This window comes from Anabrus simplex, chromosome 1, assembly GCF_040414725.1.
Source record: "Anabrus simplex isolate iqAnaSimp1 chromosome 1, ASM4041472v1, whole genome shotgun sequence".
Taxonomy (NCBI): Eukaryota; Metazoa; Arthropoda; class Insecta; order Orthoptera; family Tettigoniidae; genus Anabrus; species Anabrus simplex.
Genome location: NC_090265.1, coordinates 1084046996 through 1084070377, shown reverse-complemented (window position 1 = coordinate 1084070377; position 23382 = coordinate 1084046996). Strand labels below are relative to the sequence as shown.

The following is a 23382-nucleotide window of genomic DNA, read 5'->3' as shown; positions in this document are numbered from 1 at the left end:
CCTGGCCTAAAAGTGGCTGAAATAATTTGTTGATGTGACTGAAAATGTTATTTATGTAATTTGTGCACTATAAGCTTATGATGGAGATCCATAACATTAATTTTAAGCCGTTAGTTCCCTTTTGAAGAAAATAAAAGATTTACCTCAACATTTTCAGGAATACCAGCATGTTGGACTAAGGTCTTCACACCCTCCTCTTTTTGGTGTTGTGATCCAAGTCCTTGTAACACTTCACGCATACACATCACATCCAAAGCAGCCATAGTTGGACCTTTTAACTTTTTTATTTCCAGGAAAATTGCATACAACACACCTGCATTGACGATTATTGGGAAGTTTCTCTATAGTATGAGAGGTGCTGCCGGAAGCTGGCAAGTTTTGAACTTCTTCAGCATCACAGAGAGACTTCACAATGTTCACAATAAAGTCATACCTTGATATTAGTTTATCTTCATATGTATTCTGTGTATATTGAATATGGGCATTGAGGATAGCCATGTCAACAACATGAAAAAAAAGTTTGTTCCAGTTCCTATGGCTAGCTCGTTCAGCAGACATGTGATTAATTTTCTGATCAGACTCATCATTGCCCCTCATCCCCTTCGTATACTCTGTCACTACAACTGGCACATAACAATTTCCCTCCCCTTCGAAGATCTACGTTTCACCTTGTGATTGATAGCTGGGCATGCAGTAGAGAGAACTGATAACATTTTATGAGATTTTTTTCTCTCTCCAGTAAATGAACAGCAGTGGGTCACTCTTTTATATAGTTTGTTCAGGTTGTAATTTTAAACAGTTTATTCCTGGAGGAAGATGTTTTCTATTACTGCGAACAGTACCAGTGAAAAGAATGTTCTTTTCCCAAAGAGCTAATGTCAAGTCAGCAGAAGTATACCAGTTGTCCACAACAATATGGTCTCCCTTCCCAAATATACTTCCAGTACTATTTCAGTGAACTGAAAACTACATCAAACCCCCAATCCTTCACCACTTGCTGCAGAACCTCCAGACTTTACAGGTGAATAAACACTGAACTGCATTGTATACGAGGAACCTGGTTCACACACTTTGAAAAGTTCAATTCCCCACTGGTGGTGATGCTTGTTTGGCAGATACTGAGTCAGATGAGTTCTGTTTTTAGTAGCAACTAATGTCTCATCAATACTGAGTGTTTTTCCTGGAACATAATGATTTTTAAAACAAGAATTGAAGTGGCCAATGGCTGGCCTAACCTTGAAGAGGGGATCATAGTTCGGGTCATCTGGTTTCTTGCTGCATGTGTTGTCCACAATGTGGAAAAATCTGTCTGTTGGTAAGAAAGTATCCCTTGCCATCACTTTTCTAAAGAAGTGTGTGTCTTGACTAGGTTGCTGAGTTGACCAATAACTTGACAGGTTCTTTTTCTTCACAAGACCCATATTTATGACCAGACCAATAAAACGTTTTAAATCTGCCATCCCAATACCACCGTCTGTCCATAGATGAAATCGACTGTGCTTCTGTAGAACACCTAACTTGGGATTGTATTGTTTGGCATAACGATTAGTCTCTTGCACTAATAATCTCCAGGAACCAATGATAAAAAACAGAAGTACAAGATTGGGGCTGCATTACGGGGAGACACATTTCCGGGTCCTGGGTGGTGAACAGTGATGGCCGGTTTCTGGTACACCACAGTTACCTGAGTTACCTAAAAGCGCTTGTAACTTTAACTGTGCTGTTAACTTTAATGAGTTTCCGGAAACTTAAATCCAGATTTATAAGCCCTGGTAATAAACAGTACAGTTATTGTCATGTTTAGTACCTCTCGTCCTCCGATAGATGTCTTACGCAAATGTTTTTAGGGTTATTTTGGTAATATGTAGTTACTTTTACTAGCAGAAGTTTTCTAAAATGGTTGGCAAATATGTACACAGTCACGTCAATCAGTCTGATTCAGCATGTAATAATCTCTCATAATATGAAAATACGTACGATCTAATGATGCAGAAATTAGGTATATATTACTTCCTCTTCTTTCTTATTGACGGTATGCAGACATCGTCTTAAATTTCACCTTGAACGTTGTCATCAATCAGATCACTTTTCATTGATCCAGAACAGAACAAGCGTAAACGAAAATAATCACATAAATGAAAACGTGCCGCATACTTTGGAACCTATCATTCTGATACTGAAGTTCTGCATTGATGGTGCTATATCCATCTGTTCTCGCTGCATCTGTTGCCTTTTTTTTAAAAAAATTTTTTTGTTTTTTACACTGACCACGCAACATGCATTGACAAAAGTACTCTCGTAACTGCTGACGTGAAGTCCACTTGAGAACTTCAATCGAACGTAGCGAGCTAACCCTGACTCAGGGTGTGAAGTGTGTTGAAACAGATAAGATGACAAACTACAGCTCCCTGCAAGACTTTTAATTAAAGAAGTCCAGATGTTTTATGTTTATTAGGAGTCTATGAGACCTCACGTTACCGGTTAAAGGATGTAATAGCATTTAAAAAAGCAATGAAAAATCTATATTTATTATTCAGCACGTTAATATTAAATGCATACCGGTACCTAAGATATGTATTATTTGGTATGAATGTAAATTTTAATGGTAAATCCTCCATAATTTCAGATTGTGCTCACTACGGTAACTGTTGGTGGGACTCATGATTCAAAGCATGACGAAAGAGATCTTAACATTATAGCTGCACTGAAAGATCAATTAGAGCCTGATGAAAATCCGTTCGACTCGAGTTCTATTTTATTTGACGATTCATTTCCCGTATTGGAAGATATATCTACAGTAGAGGCGTCATGCTCTGAGGAGATTATAACCTAAACAGCTGGGACAGACGACACCATACAAGTGTAATCAGTGACTAAAGCCAGTGATAACATGGAAGTAAACGTACTAATCGAAATATTGTCGAGTCCAGCACACCCAAGCACGTTAAAACTACAATGAATGACTGTAAATATATTATAACCACTTCATTATCACTTTCTAATGTTTATGAAACTAATATAAGACCTTGTACGAAACGGTATGGAGTGGCGCCTCATAGCGGTATTTGTTGGAATCAGTTCTAACATAGAAGCAACTACAGCACTAGCTGCAGTTACCAGTCTTTGCGGAGATAACTGTGAAGAAACTGATAACTGTTGTTTCGGAAACTCATTTTTAACATATCACCATGTTAAGTCACTGGTAACTACCCATCTACAGATAACTGTCATTTCAGAAACCGGCCATGAATGAGACATTACCGGGCGAGTTGGCCGTGCGCGTAGAGGCGCGCGGCTGTGAGCTTGCATCCGGGAGATAGTAGGTTCGAATCCCACTATCGGCAGCCCTGAAGATGGTTTTCCGTGGTTTCCCATTTTCACACCAGGCAAATGCTGGGGCTGTACCTTAATTAAGGCCACGGCCGCTTCCTTCCAACTCCTAGGCCTTTCCTATCCCATCGTCGCCATAAGACCTATCTGTGTCGGTGCGACGTAAAGCCCCTAGCAAAAAAAAAAAAAAGAATGAGACATTTTTTCTGGGGAATTCACTTTCTGGAGTTTCCACATCACACCAATTCACACTCAAACCTTCAATACTTATATTACCAGTTGCCTGAGAGCCTGTTTTAGAACCTGGAAGCTCACCAACATATGCATTACTGGATTTTGGGACACCCTGTGATAATCTACCCGCTGCACTCACAATTTCATTTTCAATTTCGTCATCTGATGAACTCTCCACATTATCCTCCACATAGTAATTATCATCACTATCTGTGTCATCATAAGTAAGTCTTTCAATTTCATGATAGTCTACATAAACAGATGCCATGTTGTTTAACTGATAAATTCAAGTGTAAAGATAAAATAGTGTCTGCCTTCAAAACAAATGATAATGGTGACTCACAAATATCAAAAGAAAGATAAACCTTCAACTAGCAGCTAAACATACTACTCCTGCCATTTCTTGAGATTCTTATGAACTACGACGATTTTCCCGACCATCTGTCAGACAGACGATCGCAGTTGAGAAACAGTCACACCGTCTGTCAGACAGATGTTCTGTAGTTCTTGGGTTAATACTCAAATTTATGTATATGTTTTTGTGTTTATATATTGTCAGTTTTGTTCACTATGGCTGGAGATGACCTCTAAGTAGGTTGAAACTAGTTCCATTTGATGTTTTAATGTTTTCATAACTGGCATCATTTAATAAATGAGTATTGAACAGGTGGATCCTTTTTTTCAATTTGAATTGTAATTGCTTGTCAGTACAAATCAGCATGAAAATCATGACATACAACATTTCAACTTGCAAGTTATAAACTTCATGTTCATGGTCCATATTGATCGTTATCTAATTTCAAATGGGGAGGAAATGATTTTTTCCTTTTTTATTGAATCCACCTTATCAGTACATGTTTTTACAAACCTTACATATACATATTAGAATTGTCAGTTTCTAAACTTTTCTGCAGGATAGTAATTTTGGTGCTATTTTGCATATTGATACTTATCATGAAGATTTCAAGTTTTTACATATTCTTCTATATCATTTTTGGTTATGTTTGTTTTTACATTACGACAAGTTAAAATGTTTCAAGATTAATTCTTTCATGTGGACTTTTAGTGTGGTGTTTATTTTAAATGTTTTCTATGAACTTTATATTTCTTTTTTCAAGGCTGAAGAAGGCCCATTAGGACCAAAACATGTACTTTTATTGTGCTTTTACTTTACATTCATCGTGTTGGCTAAGGTGGAATAAATACGTATTTTTTGTTAACAAACCATCTGTCAAATATTCAATCATGATAGGAATTCGTAAGTTTATATGCTCATAATGTTGGCACACTGAGTATCATTCAGGGTCAGCTCTTCTGATCCGTAGATAGCATTCCATCCGCTTCTCTATCTGGGCCACTGGGCTCTTTTCTTCAAGGCGATTTCAGCTGTTCGTGCCACATTGCTCTTGGACATCCTCGGTCTCTCCTTGGGTCTGAAATGACAAGAGCTTTTTGTACAGGAGATCTTCATCACACCTCTTGACATGTCCTCACCAGTAGAACCCTCTTTCCTCCAGTTTCTCACCAACAGTGGTGATTCTGAAGGATCTTTGCACATGATCATTACCCACTCACTCAGTTTGAGTGTGAGTTGCAAATGATAAATTTCATATCGATTCCATATTTACTTACAATTCTTAAATATTAATTCTATAAATTCTTAACAGAATTTTCGGGTCCATCTTTTCCATACAAGTTAGACTAACCACTAAACTTGAATGTTTAATCAGGTCATACAGGAAATAACAGAACATGTTTCAACCTTGATTGTGCCATCTTCAACTAGTTTTAAACAATTGAAAAGACATCTTAAAATTTACAGAAATATATACAGTAAAAATATGCAACAAATTATGATTGATGAGAAAACATGATTAGTTAAAAAAAAAACTTTAGTGTCTGTCTTAAAAGTATCTTCTTGATTCAGACTAAGTGAAAGTTGGCTGTGTGCTTTTGGAACATTCTTGTCATAAATCCAATCCAAATATTTATCAGGCTAGGCTGGGAGAATTTCTGTTGTTCATATTTGGTGGACAAATTTTGATCGTGGAACACAGCACTTCTGATAATAAAAATGTCAACGTGGAACTCTCATGTCATTATTAATGGTATTGTAGTTCTTTCTGTGTCTAATGGAGTTCCCCATCCTTTGGCCTCGTTAAGCAGATTCTATCCCATCCTCGCCATGATGCCGTGTAATTTCTTATATGATTAAATTCAACACTCAATTGTAGTGTTTAATCTAAGTTATATTGAAAATGTAGATCTGTAAGTACAAATTATTTTAAGAATTAATACAATATTTAAGAATATGGAGTTGTTATTCAGACTGTCAGAAGACTTACCTCTCTTCTATCAGACCAGGTTCAGACATTACAGTGCAATAATCAAACTGGAATGCTTATGTGTAGCAGAGAGGGAGTCTTGAAATTAGAAAAGAAAGAATGTAGGATCCGAAACAGTAACAAAAATAGGTGTGACCTTGTTTTGTGTTTTTTTTCTACCTGCATTGACACCTCGTGTTTATTCTATGTTCTAATTCATGTTCCTGTCTTTCTACTTCAAGTGATTGAGAAACCTAACAGAATGTGTCTTATGAAACCCTATATGTAGCTCACAAACCCTGTCATTATTATTATTATTATCTTTTTTTTTTTTTTTTACATGGTTTACTCTCCCATTGGAGCACTTTAATCAGTCATATGCATTAAAGTCTAATAGTATTAAATATACCGGCCGAGTTGGCCGTGCGGTTAGGGGCGCGTTGCTGTGAGCTTGCATCCGGGAGATAGTGTCTTTGAATCCCACCGTCGGCAGCCCTGAAGTTGGTTTTCTATGGTTTCCCATTTTCACACCAGGCAAATGCTGGGGCTATACCTTAATTAAGGCTATGGCTGCTTCCTTCCAACTCCTAGGCCTTTCCTATCCCATCGTCGCAATAAGACCTATCTGTGTTGGTGCGACGTAAAGCCAGTAGCAAAAAAAAGTATTAAATAGAGTCAGCTTTACAGCTTCTTCTTCCGCTCCCAAAACATCTTCATCCTGTCGGACCTGGCTGCCCTTTGGTTGTCAGTAATGGTGTACTTCCTTTGTTCATATGTTATGAGTTTGATTCATAAGTGTTTATTCCTTAGAATCCTCTTTTCTTCTCTGACTTCAATTTGGAGCATTGATAAATTTAATTCTTCGAAATCATTCATGATCTCTGTGAACCAAGTATTTTTGTTTTTTTATTTTTCCATTATTATTATTATTATTATTATTATTATTATTATTATTATTATTATTATTATTATTATTTGTTTAATTTCTCTCGTAGCCTGAAGAGAATGAATGGGTCATTGATTATGCCTTGAAGAAACGAGATGTGAAGTTGGTACCTACAGGGCTGGATTTCGGCACTGAAGGTTTTGTCCACTACAGACAGTACAGGTATGTCCCAGATTTTCCATTATTACATATCTCTTGTTAAATTTGCATGAGCCATTTCTGTTCCTGGGAATGAAAGTTCAGGCACACTTTCATGGAGCATGTTGGTGAAGTGTACCTTAAAGCAGTAACTTAAGTTGGTATTCTTATTGCATATTAAACTTAATTATGTAACCTATGCAGGCATACATAATGACTTTTACATTTTCGAGTTTATCAGCACTTAATGATTTCTTACATAGATATCAGAAGAAATTACAGTAGAAGCCTGTTATCGCGAGAACCCTTTAACGGCAAAAAATGTACTCGCTATATCTGATTTTTTGTAAGAGTTAGGGAAAAAACCCATACACTTTAAAATCGGTATGAAACGGCAATCACTTCGTTCAAAACTTGCGTTTTTGTGGCTGATATCCGCACTGCTGCTTACTCGTTTGTTTTTTTTCAAAATCCGATACTACTTGAAAGTGTTTAATTTCATTCTGAAGAAATTATAGCATCACTCCAGAGGCCTATGAGGGAAACGTTTCAGTTTTCTTCTTCAAACAGCATCTCCTAACTTAACCGTACATCCTCCTTGCTACATATTTACATGGGAACAGCCATTCCGAAATTTAACTAGACATGAGAAAATATAAACTATCTCTGAAATCAGTGATGTACTCTGCCATATCTTGAGGTACATCCCATTCTTACTTAATTTCAGCATGTAACATTAAAATTAAGCGATCATTTACTTCAGCCCTTATTTCTAAAGAGTTAACAACTGCTGTTGGCCACGTTATTTACGCATTTATTACGCAGACACGTTCTCCTCTTTCATTTCCATTTTTCCTTACAGAACAGCAATCGATGGGTATTAACTAATTGATTTCAACATCGCCTTCGAATGTTGACGAGAGAGCTCGCTAGTGGACGTAGCGAGGGAACAATACCAAAAGATGATTGATCGCATTCAGTATAATCGCTCGGTGCATAAATATCAGTGGCGGAAAAAATCGCAGAGGTTTTATCACTCGTAATAATGAATGTGTCTGTGATAGGGCTCTCGCTGTAACCAAAGGATAATACACAGTTTAATATAAGAATTTTGAAGGGACAGACCATAACTGTTGTTATAGCGGGGTTCTCGTTATATGCCATACTCATTATAGTGGGCTTCTATTGTATTTCTTTGTGACTAGAGATGTTTTTGTTGTTATGCACACATCAGTTGAAGATAACTGAGCAACAGTATATTGTATTGTACATTGCCGTAAATACATGTTTTTCAAAATTTTTCAAAATTTGGCGGCATAATCTTGGGTTGTGGGTATTACACCGGCCTGCAAAGATTTTCCGGAAAAAGTAATTGTATGTGATATGTGTTACATTTAGTGTCCTTATGTAAAAAATAATACCAGTTGTTTCATATCACATACAGATTTGTCACAAGTCCATCTCATGTTTATACTAATGGAGCTTCGTTGTTGTAAATTAGGTTTGGATTGGTTGTATGGAATGCCCTCCCCCATGGTCTGGTACCTTGACATGGTGGGGAGGCTTGCGTGCCTCAGTGATCCCAAGAGCGATGCCGGCGGGAGCTTCGGCTCCTGGCAGGGTCATCCTTGCCGGTAAGGTCGAGGGTGAGGGGCCACACTAAATGACAGACCTTCAGCTGTAGGTCCTGAAGGAAGGAAATCTTTGTCTCAGGGAGTAGGGAATGAGAACACCATCAGTCCTGAAGTCGTAGCATGGCAGGGGCAGAGGCCAAAAGAGGGCAGCCCCCTCACTTCCCTATAGGCACTGTGGGCCCATATCTCACATGCCCGAAATAATTTCCATGAAAGGTCAAAACGAGAGATACACCGGACTGCTGAACCCAGTGGCAATATGGTGAGGAAAAAGGATTATGAGATTTGGAACATGGAATATACTGCAGGAGAGGGGACTCTCTGTACGAGAGGCCGTTGCCATTACCGGAGATAGGAGTAGATGGAGATCTCTCGTATCCTCAACACCTCATGGTACAAGAGGACCGGATTAAGTAAGTAAGTAAGTATGGAATGCAAGTATGGACATTTCTGAGAGAAAATATTGTATTTGCTCTGTGTTGGAGGGGAGTAGGTAATCATACAGGAACACCGGAAGAACAATTAGAACAGTTGCAGTTCGTGCATGCACAATGTCAGACAAGGTAAAAATGCCAAGATCGCATTTCTCTGTAGTCTGAGAGGAAAATCTGAGAACGTTGTGTCATGCATTTGTCTACAAGTTACAACGTACACATGAAGTCGATTGAGTGAATAAGTGAGTTAGTTCGTGTTAAAATGGCAAGTGGCAGTGATGTTCAGAGGTAAAAATATGTAAACAGTCCCAACTCTTTCTGTTATATACTGTATGTGGCCAGTTAAAGGTCAGAAGCAAAATATTATGCCATTTATAAAAAGCCTGTATTTGGTATATTTTAACATGAAGTTAAGTGATCAGGACAAGAATTTCGCATCCCATATTGTTTGTAAAATGTGTGTAGTAAACCTGCGGCAATGGTACAATGGGTTGTTGCCGTCTGTGCCATTTGAAATCCCAATGGCTTGGCAGGAATAAAGAAATCATTTTGACTAATGTTATTTTTGTGTATGTGAAGTGTCCGGGTTCAATACGAAAAACAAACGGCACATTGTGTATCCCTGCCTTCCATCTGCCATAACCCCCATAACACATGGACCTGATATTCCTGTCCGAAACCTCCAATACAGTTACCAGAGAGTGTGTCTTAGTCATCTTCAAGTGTGGAGGATGGTGATGATGATGCCTTTGTACTGGATGTTGAAGATAAAACGCCACATCTTTATCATCAGTGTGACTTAATTGATTTGGTGCGTGACCTAGGCCTCACTAAAGAAAAGAGTGAACTTTTAGGATTAAGATTAAAACAGAGAAATTTTTTACTTCCTGGGACAAATTCATATTGTTACAGAAATCGGGAGGAAAAATTCCGGCGGTTGTTTGTTCACAAAGACAAATTTGTGTTTTGCTGTGATATCCCCAGGCTTGATTCGTCGTCTTAGAACTATTTACCAAGCAAGGGACTGGTGTTGGTTTATTGATACCAGTAAAAGAAGTCTCCAAAGGTGTTCTTCTGCACAACGGAAATAAACTTGCTTCAGTGCCAGTCGCCCATTCAACATCTCTTTGTGAAAACTATCACAATTTGTCTATGGTGTTGCAGAAACTGAACTACAATGAACACAGATGGTTACTGTGCTGTGATTTAAAAGTGTGCTGTATCATATTAGGGCAGCAAGGAGGATGTTCAAAGTTCCCTTGTTTTCTGTGTGGGTGGGACTCTTGGGACAGGGATCGTCATTGGTTAGTGTCTGAGTGGCCCAAGAGGAAACGGTTTGTGTCTGGAGAAAAAAACATTGTAAATCGTCCATTAATTGATCCTCAAAGTGTGTTATTGCCCCCTTTACATATTAAATTGGGAATTCAATCAATCAATCAATCAATTAATACTGATCTGCATTTAGGGCAGTCGCCCATGTGGCAGATTCCCTATCTGTTGTTTTCCTAGCCTTTTCCTAAATGATTTCAAAGAAATTGGAAATTTATTAAACGTCTCCCTTGGTAAGTTATTCCAATCCCTAACTCCCCTTCCTATAAATGAATATTTGCTCCAGTTTGTCCTCTTGAATTCCAACTTTATCTTCATATTGTGATCTTTCCTACTTTTATAAACGCCACTCAAACTTATTCGTCTACTAATATCATTCCACGCCATCTCTCCGCTGACAGCTCGGAACATACTACACATCCCACTTTGATGAGTCTGGTGTCAGACCTAAGACGAAACGCTGGTTAATAGAGCAAACACCAGAAAAGCCAACATCTAATTTTTGATCAGACATGCCACTTAGTCGAGCAGCTCTTCTTCTTTCTCTCAGTTCTTCCCAACCCAAACTTTGCAACATTTTTGTAACGCTACTCTTTTGTCGTAAATCGCCCAGAACAAATCAAGCTGCTTTTCTTTGGATTTATTCCAATTCTTGAATCAGGTAATCCTGGTGAGGGTCCCATACATTGGAACCATACTCTAGTTGGGGTCTTACCAGAGACTTACATGCCCTCTCCTTTACATCCTTACTACAACCCCTAAACACCCTCATAACCATGTGCAGAGATCTGTACCCTTTATTTACAATCCCATTTATGTGATTACCCCAATGAAGGTCTTTCCTTATATTAACACCTAGATACTTAAAATGACATTTCCTGCACAGTCATCTGGATTATTTTCCTGCAAATTTAGGAGCATTCAGTGAGGAACATGGTGAGTGGATCCATCAGGATCTAAAAGAAACGGAACGAACGTATCAGGGGCGATGGGATGTCTCCATGATGTCAGATTGCTGTTGGTGTCTAGTGTGAGATAACACTACTGAGGAACACAAACACAGATCAGCACAGCGTTCATTCACATCGAAGTGCAGCAAACAGTAGTGTTCTTGTAGTGAGATTCATACATTCTAGAAATGAATGTTACTTTTTTGTATATTCATTGCAATTTAATCATGTCCTATTATTTACAAATATTCTCTATTATTGTGTTGAAGAACTACAGGGGAATTACTCTAATACCCCATGTTGCTAAGATAATGGAAAGGATACTGGAAAGTAGAATAAGGTTGAGGGTTGTGAATCAGATACAGGAAAATCAGTTTGGTTTCAGAAGTGGAAGGTCAACAATAGAGCCCATTTTCATTATGAGACAACTAATGGAAAAGCATTGGGAGTACGGGAATGATATGGTGATGACATTCATTGACATTGAATAGGCATATGACAGTGTCCCCAGGACGAAAGTTTGGGACAGTCTGGTGCAAAAAGGAATTGGACAGGGATTAATAAAGATGATCATGGCGTTGTATAAGAAATGTTGTAGTTGCGTGCAAACACAAGTTGGCAGGACAAGTTGGTTCAAAATAACTAGTGGGCTGAGACAGGGAAGTGTTCTATCACCAATCCTGTTTACAATAGTAATGGATGACATCATGAGAACAGCAAAAGCAGCATATGGAGGAAGAGAAATGAAGATGATGTTATTTGCAGATGATATTGTGATTTGGGGAGAAGACGACAGGAAGGTTCAAGAACAGTTGAATGTGGTGAATGGGAAGATCGAAGAATGTGGATTGAAAATAAGCGTAGAAAAAAGTAAAACTCTTGTTATGACTAGAGGGGAGAAAGAAGGGAAAGGTCAGATTAGACTTGCAGACAAGCCCCTGGAAGTAGTGGAAACGTTTAAATACCTGGGGAGTGAATTAATGGAGAATGCTCGACTGGATGCTGAGATTAGTAAAAGGTTTCAAGCTGGAAGTTGTTTCTGTCATAGTGTAAGAAACATGTTATGGGACAAAGATGTGCCAACGGAAGCAAAGGATACTGTGTACAAAATGTATTACGTACCCATAACAACTTACGGAGCAGAAACTTGGACAATGACAAAGAAGGATGAGAGTCGAATACAGGCAGCCGAAATGAAGTTCTTGAGGAGTATGATACAGAAGAGTAGAAGAGACAAAATAAGGAATGAGAAAATCCGGGAAGAAATTGGAGTGGAAAAATGAACGATAGAATAGAGAAGAGCCGACTAAGATGGTTTGGGCACATAAAGCGAATGAGCGGCGAAAGAATGCCAAAAAAGGTGATGGAAATGCAAATCCAAGGAAGGAGAGGCCGTGGACGACCACGATTGAGATGGAAGGATACCATCCAACGCAGCATTATAGAAAGAAACCTGGACTGGGACACAGTGTTGGAGGAGGAGTGGTGGAAAGACCAAAGAAAGTGGAGAGGAACCATATTTGCCCCTACCCGGCTACAGCTGGATAAAGGGAAATGATGATGATGATGATGATTGTGTTTTCTATTGAAATTACAACAATATGTCAAATTTGGATTTCAAATAGCAAAAAAAACTGTATGTGATAGGCAAAAACGGTTTACATATTTGAAATCAGCACACCTAAATTAGGGTAAATCACCTCTTCAACCTTTCGCCAGAGAGGGTTTTTTTTTTTTTTTTTTTTTTTTTTTTTTTTTTTTTTTTTTTGCAGGCTGGTGTTATTTGTGTGCAGTTTGGTACACTGCTCCTGACTTACAGAAATCTGAAAGTTGGTATTTTTCCATCCGTTCTGATGGCATCTCTGTTCCCACCACAAACAAGAAGCATGCTGCAAACATATCATGTCATCTATGTAGTGTCAGTTTAAATGGTAGCATATGTTCAAGATGGCTGGGGTGCATTCTCATAAAAAGTCATTCACTGCTAACGAATGCAGAGCAAGCTGATAATCACGCTGCAGGAAGGAAGTACGATGTGGACAAAAATTGTAGTACAGCTTTTCACCTCTGCTAATCTACTTATCAGTCCAGATTCATCTTATGGCAAGGCAAATACTGCCACTATACCACAGTAGTATGTCTGAATGTGTGCTGCTGTATGCTTGGTCCTCACTCACCTTGGTGAGATAGAGAGGATATAAACTTCATGGTTTTGATCCATAATGAATTGTGATCACAATAATAATCATTGAATTTATGTCTTAATTGTCCACCTTTTCAATAAAATAAATTGCACTATATTTGAATTACATTACTAAACTAGGGACTAATTTCGGCCTTGGTTGGCCATCTTCAGCCTTAATGTAATACATCTAATAACTAAACAAATCTAGAAACACACAATTGACATTAAAAAAATGTAAAAACACACAATTGACATTAAAATCTGGGATGAACTAGGTTTGGTGGCTGTTTCTATGCATTTAGTCCAGTATTTCAGATTTGATGATTACATTCCTTGATTTAGAAATGGCTTACAATAGCTTACCTAGAGCAAATGTATGGAAAGTAATGCAACAGAAGGATTTTGGAAAACAAATGACAGAATATTTGCAAGCAGTGTACAAAAATTGTTGTAGTTGTGTCCACACACACGTGGGGAAGACAGAGTGGTTTTGGAATGAAACTAGTCTACAACATCGAAGTATACCGGGCGAGTTGGCCGTGCGGTTAGAGGCATGTGGCTGTGAGCTTGCATCCAGGAGATAGTGGGTTCAAATCCCACTGTTGGCAGCCCTGAAGGTGGTTTTCTGTGGTTTGCCATTTTCACACCAGGCAAATGATGGGGCTGTACCTTAATTAAGGCCACGGCCCCTTCCTTCCAGCTCCTAGGCCTTTCCTGTCCCATCGTCGCCATAAGACCTATCTGTGTCGGTGCAACGTAAAACCACTAGAAAAAAAAAAACCAACGAAGTATGTTGTCACCGCTGTTGTTCATAATGGTTGCGGATGAAATTGTGAATGAAACCAAGGTAAAATATGAATATGAGGACAGGGAGCTGAAGGTAATGCTTTTTGCAGATGATATTGTGTTGTGGGAAGCAAACAGAGAGGAAGTACAAGGGCAGCTTGACATATTGAGAGAGATTGTGTAAATTATGGAATCAAAATTGGTATGGTAAAGAGTAAGACAATGGTGTTGACTACAGAAGAAAAAGAACAGAAAGGTGCTATAAAAATAAAGGGACAGAACCTTGAAATCGTGGAGAACTTCAAATACTTGGAAAGTGAACTGGTGCAGGATGCAGTGCTGTAAAAGGATTCAACAAGAAAATGCATTCTAGCAGAGTGTGAGAAACCTGGTGTGGAGGAGGGAAGTATCAATGAAGTGATAAAAAGGTGATGTATAAGATGTACTACTGTCCAATACTGATATATAGCAGAAACCTGGACACTGACAAAAAGACAGGAGAATAAAATCTAGGTCAATGAAATGAAATTTTCAAGATGATAAAAAAGACAAGAAAGGACAGAATAAGAAATAAGGATGTCAGGAAAGAAATCAGAGTGGTAAAGTTTTACAACAGAATGGAGAGGGATAAACTTAGATAGCTTAGACATGTTAAAAGACTGGAAGAGGGATGGATGGTGAAGCGGATTATGGAGACCCAGGTAGAAGGAGGGAGAGCAAGAGGGTGACCCAGACTAAGGTGGTTGTAAACGATCAAAAATAATATAATTAGAAGAAGCTTGCATTGGAACACAGTTAAGGAGCAACAATGGTGTTTGGGTAGAGGTAGATGTCAAGGTGCCATAAACATCCCAACCCAGCAGGAACTGCTTGAGGGAAATGGATCATAAAATATAATGTATTTTATAGATGCATTGGTGTATGTATCAGGATTGTTGTAATGTAAACCAGTGCACTGGTGTATACTTCAGGATTGTTGTATTGTAATGTAATACAAAATATCATTTATAACAAAAAAGAAGAAACATCCATCTACAATTTTAATATGGTAATTTTTTAACCTTTTGATCCCTCTCCTCTAAAACAAATCCCTGGGTGAACCTATTTTCACCGAGCTCGATAGCTGCAGTCGCTTAAGTGCGGCCAGTATCCAGTATTCAGGAGATAGTAGATTCAAACCCCACTGTCGGCAGCTCTGAAAATGGTTTTCTGTGGTTTCCCATTTTCACACTAGGCATAGAGTAAGGTGACACAAATCAATATTTGATATTACAGTACGTCATCTTCAGTCTGAAAGTCTTGAATGAGGTGACGCTGTAGAATGGCCAGTACTCTGGAAAGAATTTGTTACATGCAATGTAAGTGGAGTGGACAAAGGAGAACATTTGATGTAATCTGATCTTTAATACCTTGCTATTTTTAAAACAACATAAAATTGTTTTCTTGTTTTTTAAGAATTAATTTTATCAAGATGCAGTCTGGCTCCATGGCTAAATGGTTAGCATGCTGGCCTTTGTTCACAGGGGTCCCGGGTTCAATTCCCAGTAGGGTCGGGAATTTTAACCATCATTGGTTAATTTCTCTGACACGAAGGCTGCGTGTATGTGTCGTCTTCATCATCATTTCATCCTCATCACGACACGCAGGTTGCCTACGGGTGTCAAATCGAAAAAGCTGCACATTCTTGGCACTAAAAGACATATGCCATTTCATTTTTATCAAGATGCAGATGCCTTTCGTAGTCTTCCCATAGAAAGTTGCTTTCCCTCTATATTTCCCTTCTCAGCTTGACTGTGCTGCCTGTATTCAGACTATACTTGATCCTTCATCTAAATAGTAGAGTTGCTTAACTTCTTTTTCAATGTGTTTCAGATTCCATCCCTCACTGAAGCTCACACGCAGGTTCTATCCACATACCCACAATATGGATGGATTTTTTGTGGCAAAACTCAAGAAATTCTCCAATATCATTCCAAAATCTGAACCAGAAAATGTTGAAGAAAATGGTGTGTCTGGTTCAGAAGAGGATGAGGATACTACAGACAGTGAGAAAGAGGTACCAGAACAACAGTCAACCAAGGATCTAAGTAGCAGAGAGGGACCAAAACAGCAGTCAACCAAGAAAAATCTTAAAAGGAAAGATAACGGTGAACAGGTGGAGCGGCAGGGTAGTCTGAAGAAACTCAAAGGAAAGCAAGTAGGAGGTGATGTCAAGAAAGAAGAGGCCACAACAAGGAGCCCAGGGATGTATGTTCTAGCACCATCAAGGACAGAACAACAGAAAAATCAAAAACAAAAGAAGAAAAAGAAACAAAAATGATTTATTGTTGTGTGTTCTTATCTATAATAGAAAACCTGGAACAATAGAAAAGAAGGAAGAATTACGACGTGCTAGGAGCGGGTGATTTTTGTGTGATACAGTATATTGAATTGGATAGACTATTTGATGTCTATAGTGTAACATCTAATACAGTAGAACCTCGATAATTCGAAATTGGTTCATTCAAAATCCCGCCTAATTCCGAAGAAGCTCTCATTCCCGGAAACATGAGATACAGTTTTGCATGTTATTTAAATTGTTTAATTCGAAATACGGAAAATTCGTAATTTGAAGTACAAAGTCGACCCCATTATCGAAATTCAGACTTTTAATTCGAAACTGCCTTTACATTTTAAAACAATAGTATGTTACAGAGTAATTTCAACTCGAAATTTATCTGCTCCGTGTCATAATAAAACGCGCGTTCCGGAACGTGGAAGGGTAGCTTTCCGCACTTACACTCACTTCGGTGGGTCTACAGTGCGCTTCATGATTGCTAAGTTGAATGAAATCGGAATTCTTTTGTATTCAACCTTTTAAGGAATGCCGTAATATCACGCAACAGGCAGTGTGCGGAAAAACAGAATCCGCGAACACTCGCGATGTCGAGAGTTGACGAAAAAACGTAGCTCATATAATAAATTCGGAGGCACCGAACAATATTGTCATTGCCGGTGAAACTGCATTGCTTTCTTTTAATGCAAGCCCAAATGGTCTTATGGTTTTAAATGGGTCATAGTAGTGCATTGCAATGCACATGGGATGGAAGCGAGAAACTTTATCCTCTCGTCATAGGAAAGTTTGATAAACCACAATGTTTTAAGGGCATCGGGCACTTTCCAAAAATAATGCATTTGCACAGGGGGCTGACATAATTTATCCTCGTCCTTGAATTGTGTGATTTCTTTTTCTTTTGTTGCGTGAGATTATGTTTGTCAGTGATTTATACAAGTGCATTATTTGAACATTGTAAATGCACCTTGTTGGATACATTTTGGAAATAGTTTTTTCCATGGCATTTGAAAGGTTTAAACTGTGAATCGAGGTGATTGCATGTATTAATGGGTCTTAGAATTCTTTGTGACGCGGCAAGTGTTTACATTTCTGAAGTACGAGAGAAGTGCCATGGCGGGAAATCGTACAAGGATAGAGTCATAGAAAAGTTTGATTTTAAGGGCATCGGGTACTTCCTTTGTAAATACAAGGCATCTAAAATGCATACAGTATAGTAATCCAATTAATAAAGCACTTGCACATGGGAGCCAGCATAGACTTCTCCTCGTCTTTGAACCGTGCTTTTTTCTTTTCTTTCTTCTGTTGCGTGAGGTTATGTTTGCCAGTGAGATATCCGAGTGCATTACTTGAATACTGTAAATGCACCTTCTTGGATACATTTTGGAAATAGTTCTTTTTTCATGGCATTTGAAGGATATAAACTGTGAATCAAGGTTAACTGCATGCAGTAACGGGCCATAGAATATTTTGTAACGCGGCAAGGGTTGGTACTTCTGAATTGCGAATTGGCGGTTAATTCGAAATCACGTAATTCAAAGTCCGATTTTTTAGTCCCAACGACTTCGAATTAACGAGGTTTTACTGTACTTAATTGCAGCTTTTGAAGACCCTTAGCCACTATTTCAAGGTTATGAATTTCATTATTGGTTCCGTATTGAATTAAGATTACATATAATTTTACAAAGTTTATTCCACCTACTCAATACTGTACAATAATTGCAATGTCTATAAGATATTGTTAACATATTGTAATGTATTTATCGACATTGCAATTATTGTACAGTATTGAGTTGGTGAAATAAACTTTGTAAAATTATGTGTTTAGCCAGTAATACTATAAAATGAGCTGCATTAATTACTCTTTCTCCTGTACCCCAAACTTGGACATCCCTTCATTCTTTTCTATCTGTCTAGGTTCAATAAAGTTTTTAATTCTGGAATCATCGTGTTTCATAACTTAAAGCAGTACTTCTGTTTCATCCTGCTCTTGTATTTGGTGAACAGCCCTTGGAAGTTGATTGTAGATGAAATACCATTTGTTCTTAAAAAGGTGATCTTAGTCTAGTAGCTAAGTAGACGACCACTTTCCACGAGATACTGTATTTGTATAATGCTGATACTGTGTAATTTAAGTTTTTTTTTTTTTATCACAATTTGATTTATGTACACTGACGAGATAAGTTACGATGGGATAGGAAAGGGCTAGGCGTGTGAAGGAAGTGTTCATGGCCTTAATTAGGGTGCAGCCCCTGCATTTGCTTGGTATGAAAATGGGAAACCACAGAAAACCATCTTCAGGGCTGCCGATAGTGGGGTTTGAATCCACTCTCTCCCAAATGCAGGCTCACAGGTGTGCAACCTTAACCATATGGCCAACTCACTTGGTATACTGCATGATGGCTGTATTAATGGATAAGACTTACCTGTGTGGAGTCCGGTTCCATGGCTTAATAGTTAGCGTGCTGGCCTTTGGTCACAGGAGTCCGGGGTTCGATTCCCGGCAGGGTTGGGAATTTTAACCATAATTGGTTAATTTCGCTGACATGGGAGCTGGATGTATGTGTCGTCTTCATCATCATTCATCCTCATCACGACACGCAAGTCGTCTACGGGCGTCAAATCAAAAGACCTGCATCTGGCGAGCTGAACTTGTCCTTGGACACCCCTGGTACTAAAAGCCATATGCCATTTTATTTCACTTGTGTGGAGATAGTGGTTAGAATATTTGTGAATCTCTGGGAATAACTATAAAGATATTCTCTTAACAACACACAGCAAAATAGTTGCTTTCTAAGCCTTAAATCTTATGTTGAAGCAGGTGAAATATATATCAGAAGTCGGTTGTGTCACATCTTAACAAAAAGAAAATGCATATTAGTTCTTCCTAGGTACTTAAAACACAGTCCCGTACCATTATTTTATTACAAACATAAGGACAAGGAATATCATTCAGTTGATAACTAAGGCATTTGTTGTAATTTTATCACGTAACTAACAAGGAAAGAGTGCTGTCCGTTAACACATGGAGCATAATCATAATGTGCAGCGTTATGTTTACATTCAAACCTGTAGGTGTCATCATGGAAGGAATAAGACAGCATTAAAGGTGCGACATGAAATGTGGCAAGTATAGAGCATTGTACTGATTGATATACAATTGTTCATATTGTTTCACAATATTCAGGTGAAATTGTTATACATTGGTTACAGAAAGTGTGTGGAAATGCTTGTATAAAACTAGCAAGCAAACTTGTAATTTTTTGTGACTGCTAATAATGTGTTCATAGGCATGGAACCTGCAGTTTTATGTCGAATTCAAATCTCAGGGATGTGATTTTTCATTTAAAAAATCCTACCTACATTGGCTGGAATTTGAATCATGATCGCCATGATGAGAAGCCTATGGAAATGCTATTTGGCTACTCGTAACATGACTCCTGCAGTGTAGAACAGTGCTTATGTTCACATTTCAGAGACATGTTTGAAGCAGTATTGTGTGTTTTGAATTATGTGGGCAGTTTGGGTGAATACCCACTTTTGCAGAGTGCATATTGAATCAGATGTCGAAATCCTAACACCAAATACAGGGGACTGGTGAGGGACTGTCGTGCTGGGTTTTTGTGACGTTACGCAATGCAAGTCTGAGTTTATGTGAAATGAAATACATATTATTCATTTCAGTACAGGTCTATTTACCAGTGGCCAATGACAAATGCAGTAAGCGGTGAATCTTGGCATCATAGTGGGCAAAACGTTCTTTGCAAAATATATACCGTGAAACCTTGTTAAGTTGTTTCTGCAGGGGACAAGATAAAAGAACATGTTAAGCGAGAAAACGTACTAATGAATATACGAATAAAAACTATCCAGCAGGTATATGGAAACACTAGATACAAATTTTTTCAACATGAGGGCATTTTACGTCGTGTATCCGCGGGTACAGTGAAAACAATAGGCCTATCTACCATTTCTGAAGATGAGAGGAAAGTATGAAAGGTGAGAAAAAACACGAGAGAACAAATACGAAAACCTTCTCTGGTGGGGATTATAAAATAACAAGTACACTGAAAGGTATGGAAACATGTACACAGGGGCCAACAAAAATATTGAACTCTTTCTAAAACAAATATTATTTATTTTCTGGTCACACTCATACACAATGAATTGAAGGTTATATTCAACCCTGTACAACTGTAAGGAAATTTTGCCTGCCATTTTGAATGGAACGAAACTTCGACCAACTTGAGTGATCAAGTCGAAACTTGAAAGTGCGAGTTTCAACAGTCGCAGCCTCTGGCTTATGTCGGTCCACTTTCTGACAGATTTTAGTTTTGACTTCATTATTAAGGAATTTCACAGTATTTTCCGTATCCATAACTGGGCTATTACAAGACAAATATGCACCACGCTAGTCAGTTTCATACGACTATTTTCGTAATCCAGATATAGGTTACCGTATTGCGCATTAAATATTACCCACACTTCAGTGTACCACTCAACACAAATACAACCTTCTGAATAGAATGCGAAATAAAAGCACAAACAGGCTCACTCTGCAATTCAGCGATCTCCCTGTTAACCGGCAAGCAAAACTGAACATTCCTGAGGCTAACAGCTTGCTCGCCAAAAGTGCAACTTATCCTTTGAAGTTGAGGAAGGCCTTTTCCCATAATCACGCATTTATGCGACGGCTCTTACCTGAGTTGGAAATCACATTTCTTTTACAAGGGATATCAAATACAGTAACATTTTCAGGTCTATGGAAAATGTAATTGTACTAAGCAGTAATAGAAAAAAATTTGTGACGCGATAAGTGAGGTATTTTTATATAGATGTAATACGATGGGTTTTGGGACTTCGAATTTACGACACGCTAGGCAGGAAAACGTGTTAATGAGGAGCGCACTAATGAGGTTTCACTGAGTAGTATTGTTGCCAAGGATCATAGATTGCCTACTAACATGGATGGCTAATTATAGCCTGAACTGTACCACTCCGTATCATTCCATACCAGTCGGCACGTGTGCTTATGTAAGTCATAATATTCCGTGCAGTTATAATTTGTCATATTGAAGTCTGAGAAGAGTTATGATGACACATTTGAATACTATTTGGATTCCTCTTTCCAGTGATACCAAACATGTAATGTTTTAAAACATTTGTAGTCCAGTAAAATCATCCTGAACATAGGGGTTTGCTGTGCAAAATGTTAGGTAGTTTTGATTTTTTGGTATGCTATTAGTGTTGAGCGTGTAATGTAAAATCCAAGTTTTTGAACTTAGGGTGTCACCATGCACCCCATGGCATTGCAAAAACATCAATTTTTTTTGCCTTTTCTCTGTTTTTACTAAATACCTCCTAAACAGTTTGTCTAAAGAAAAAAATGAATTGATTTCACATTTAAAGTAGAGTAAATTTGCTAAGTTTGAGCCCAAATACAGGCTTTCAAACAATTGTGTTTCAATCAAAAAGTGGCAAAAGTTGTGATTTTTTTGTCAAATTTTATTCAGTATCTCCCAAACTATGGTGTTAAGAGCTCACGTCATATGGATCAGTTTTAAAGGTGAGTAAATTTTCTGCACACAGAGCTCAGTGGGGCATTTCTACGACTAATATTTGAAGACCTGTACTTGTTCAAAGTCAATGTAGTGTAATAGGTATTTTATGAATTGGGAGACAAATGCCAAACAAGCAGGTGGTGTGTTCTGTTCAGGACAATAATGATGGAGAAGGACACTAATACATCAACACACAGAAGGTACTAACTGTGATGAGAAGTTGCGACAATTTATACGTACAGTGCGAGTAACAGATATATTATTTACATTACATTTACAATTATATTTATTTCATAATAGAAAAATCAATGACTAGTGAGCAACATGTGGACATGCACCCTTCTTGCATTGCTCGAGATAATGATGTTGAAAATTTTATGCAGTGGTTTTCTCAACACATACCCATTCCCCACAAATGACGTGCTGATATCAATATATAGTGGCATGGTAGGAACAGCGGATGTTATTTGCCACTTGTCTTATGAACTTGGTTTGGAAGGAATCTCCACTGTTGTTGGTGGTAACTTCAATAATGTTCAATTAAAATGTAAAGATTAAGTGAACACACTTGCTTCAGTTACCAACAGTGCTAATATCGGGAAAGAAAAAAATGACTGTGGACCCACTAAAACACTTTCACAGAATCTGTGTAACCAAACAGATGAAGACCTGCAAAGGCTTTTCACATTTGAATTGTCACCTTTCCTTTGTCACTGTTGAAGGAAGAGGGCATACAAAAGGGGACTGAAATGTCTTCATTTACAGCATTCACAGATATGCTGTTGAAGGAATTTTTTTATTTTTATTTTTTTTAGTGGTGGATGGAGGACATCTTCTTCATAAAGTTGTTTGGCTGCAGAATTTGAATTTCGGGGAGGGGGACACTGCTAAAAGTTATCTTACATACTTACAAGTTCACTATAGTTCAAACATTGTTGTAGTTCTAATGTGACGGGGAGAGGCACAAAAAGTGCAGACTGTATTCGACGGAAAAACTTTTATTAATCATATGAGATCGTATTCGATGAAGCCACATGTCCAGAAATTTCTCAAGAAATGTTGTCATATGTATATAAAAAACTTTCATTGATCTTCTGAGAATGGTACTGCAATAGGGGAATATAACAGTAAAACGGACAGTAGAAGATGCAGATGTACTAATTGTTAAAACTGCTTTTCTGCTGGATCTCATTATGACA

The 23382-nt window shown here is 38.1% G+C and overlaps 1 protein-coding gene across 1 annotated transcript in view; it reads left to right on the top strand.

The window, feature by feature from the left end:
• Positions 1-18566, top strand: part of LOC136876264 (uncharacterized) — a 95815-nt gene extending 77249 nt beyond the window's left edge. The window contains exons 9-10 of the mRNA XM_067150074.2: positions 6884-6996; positions 16163-18566. Coding sequence (XP_067006175.2) covers positions 6884-6996; positions 16163-16610 — 561 coding nt within the window. The 3' untranslated portion in view covers positions 16611-18566. The remainder of the gene's footprint in view (positions 1-6883; positions 6997-16162) is intronic.
• The last annotated feature ends 4816 nt before the right edge of the window (positions 18567-23382 follow it).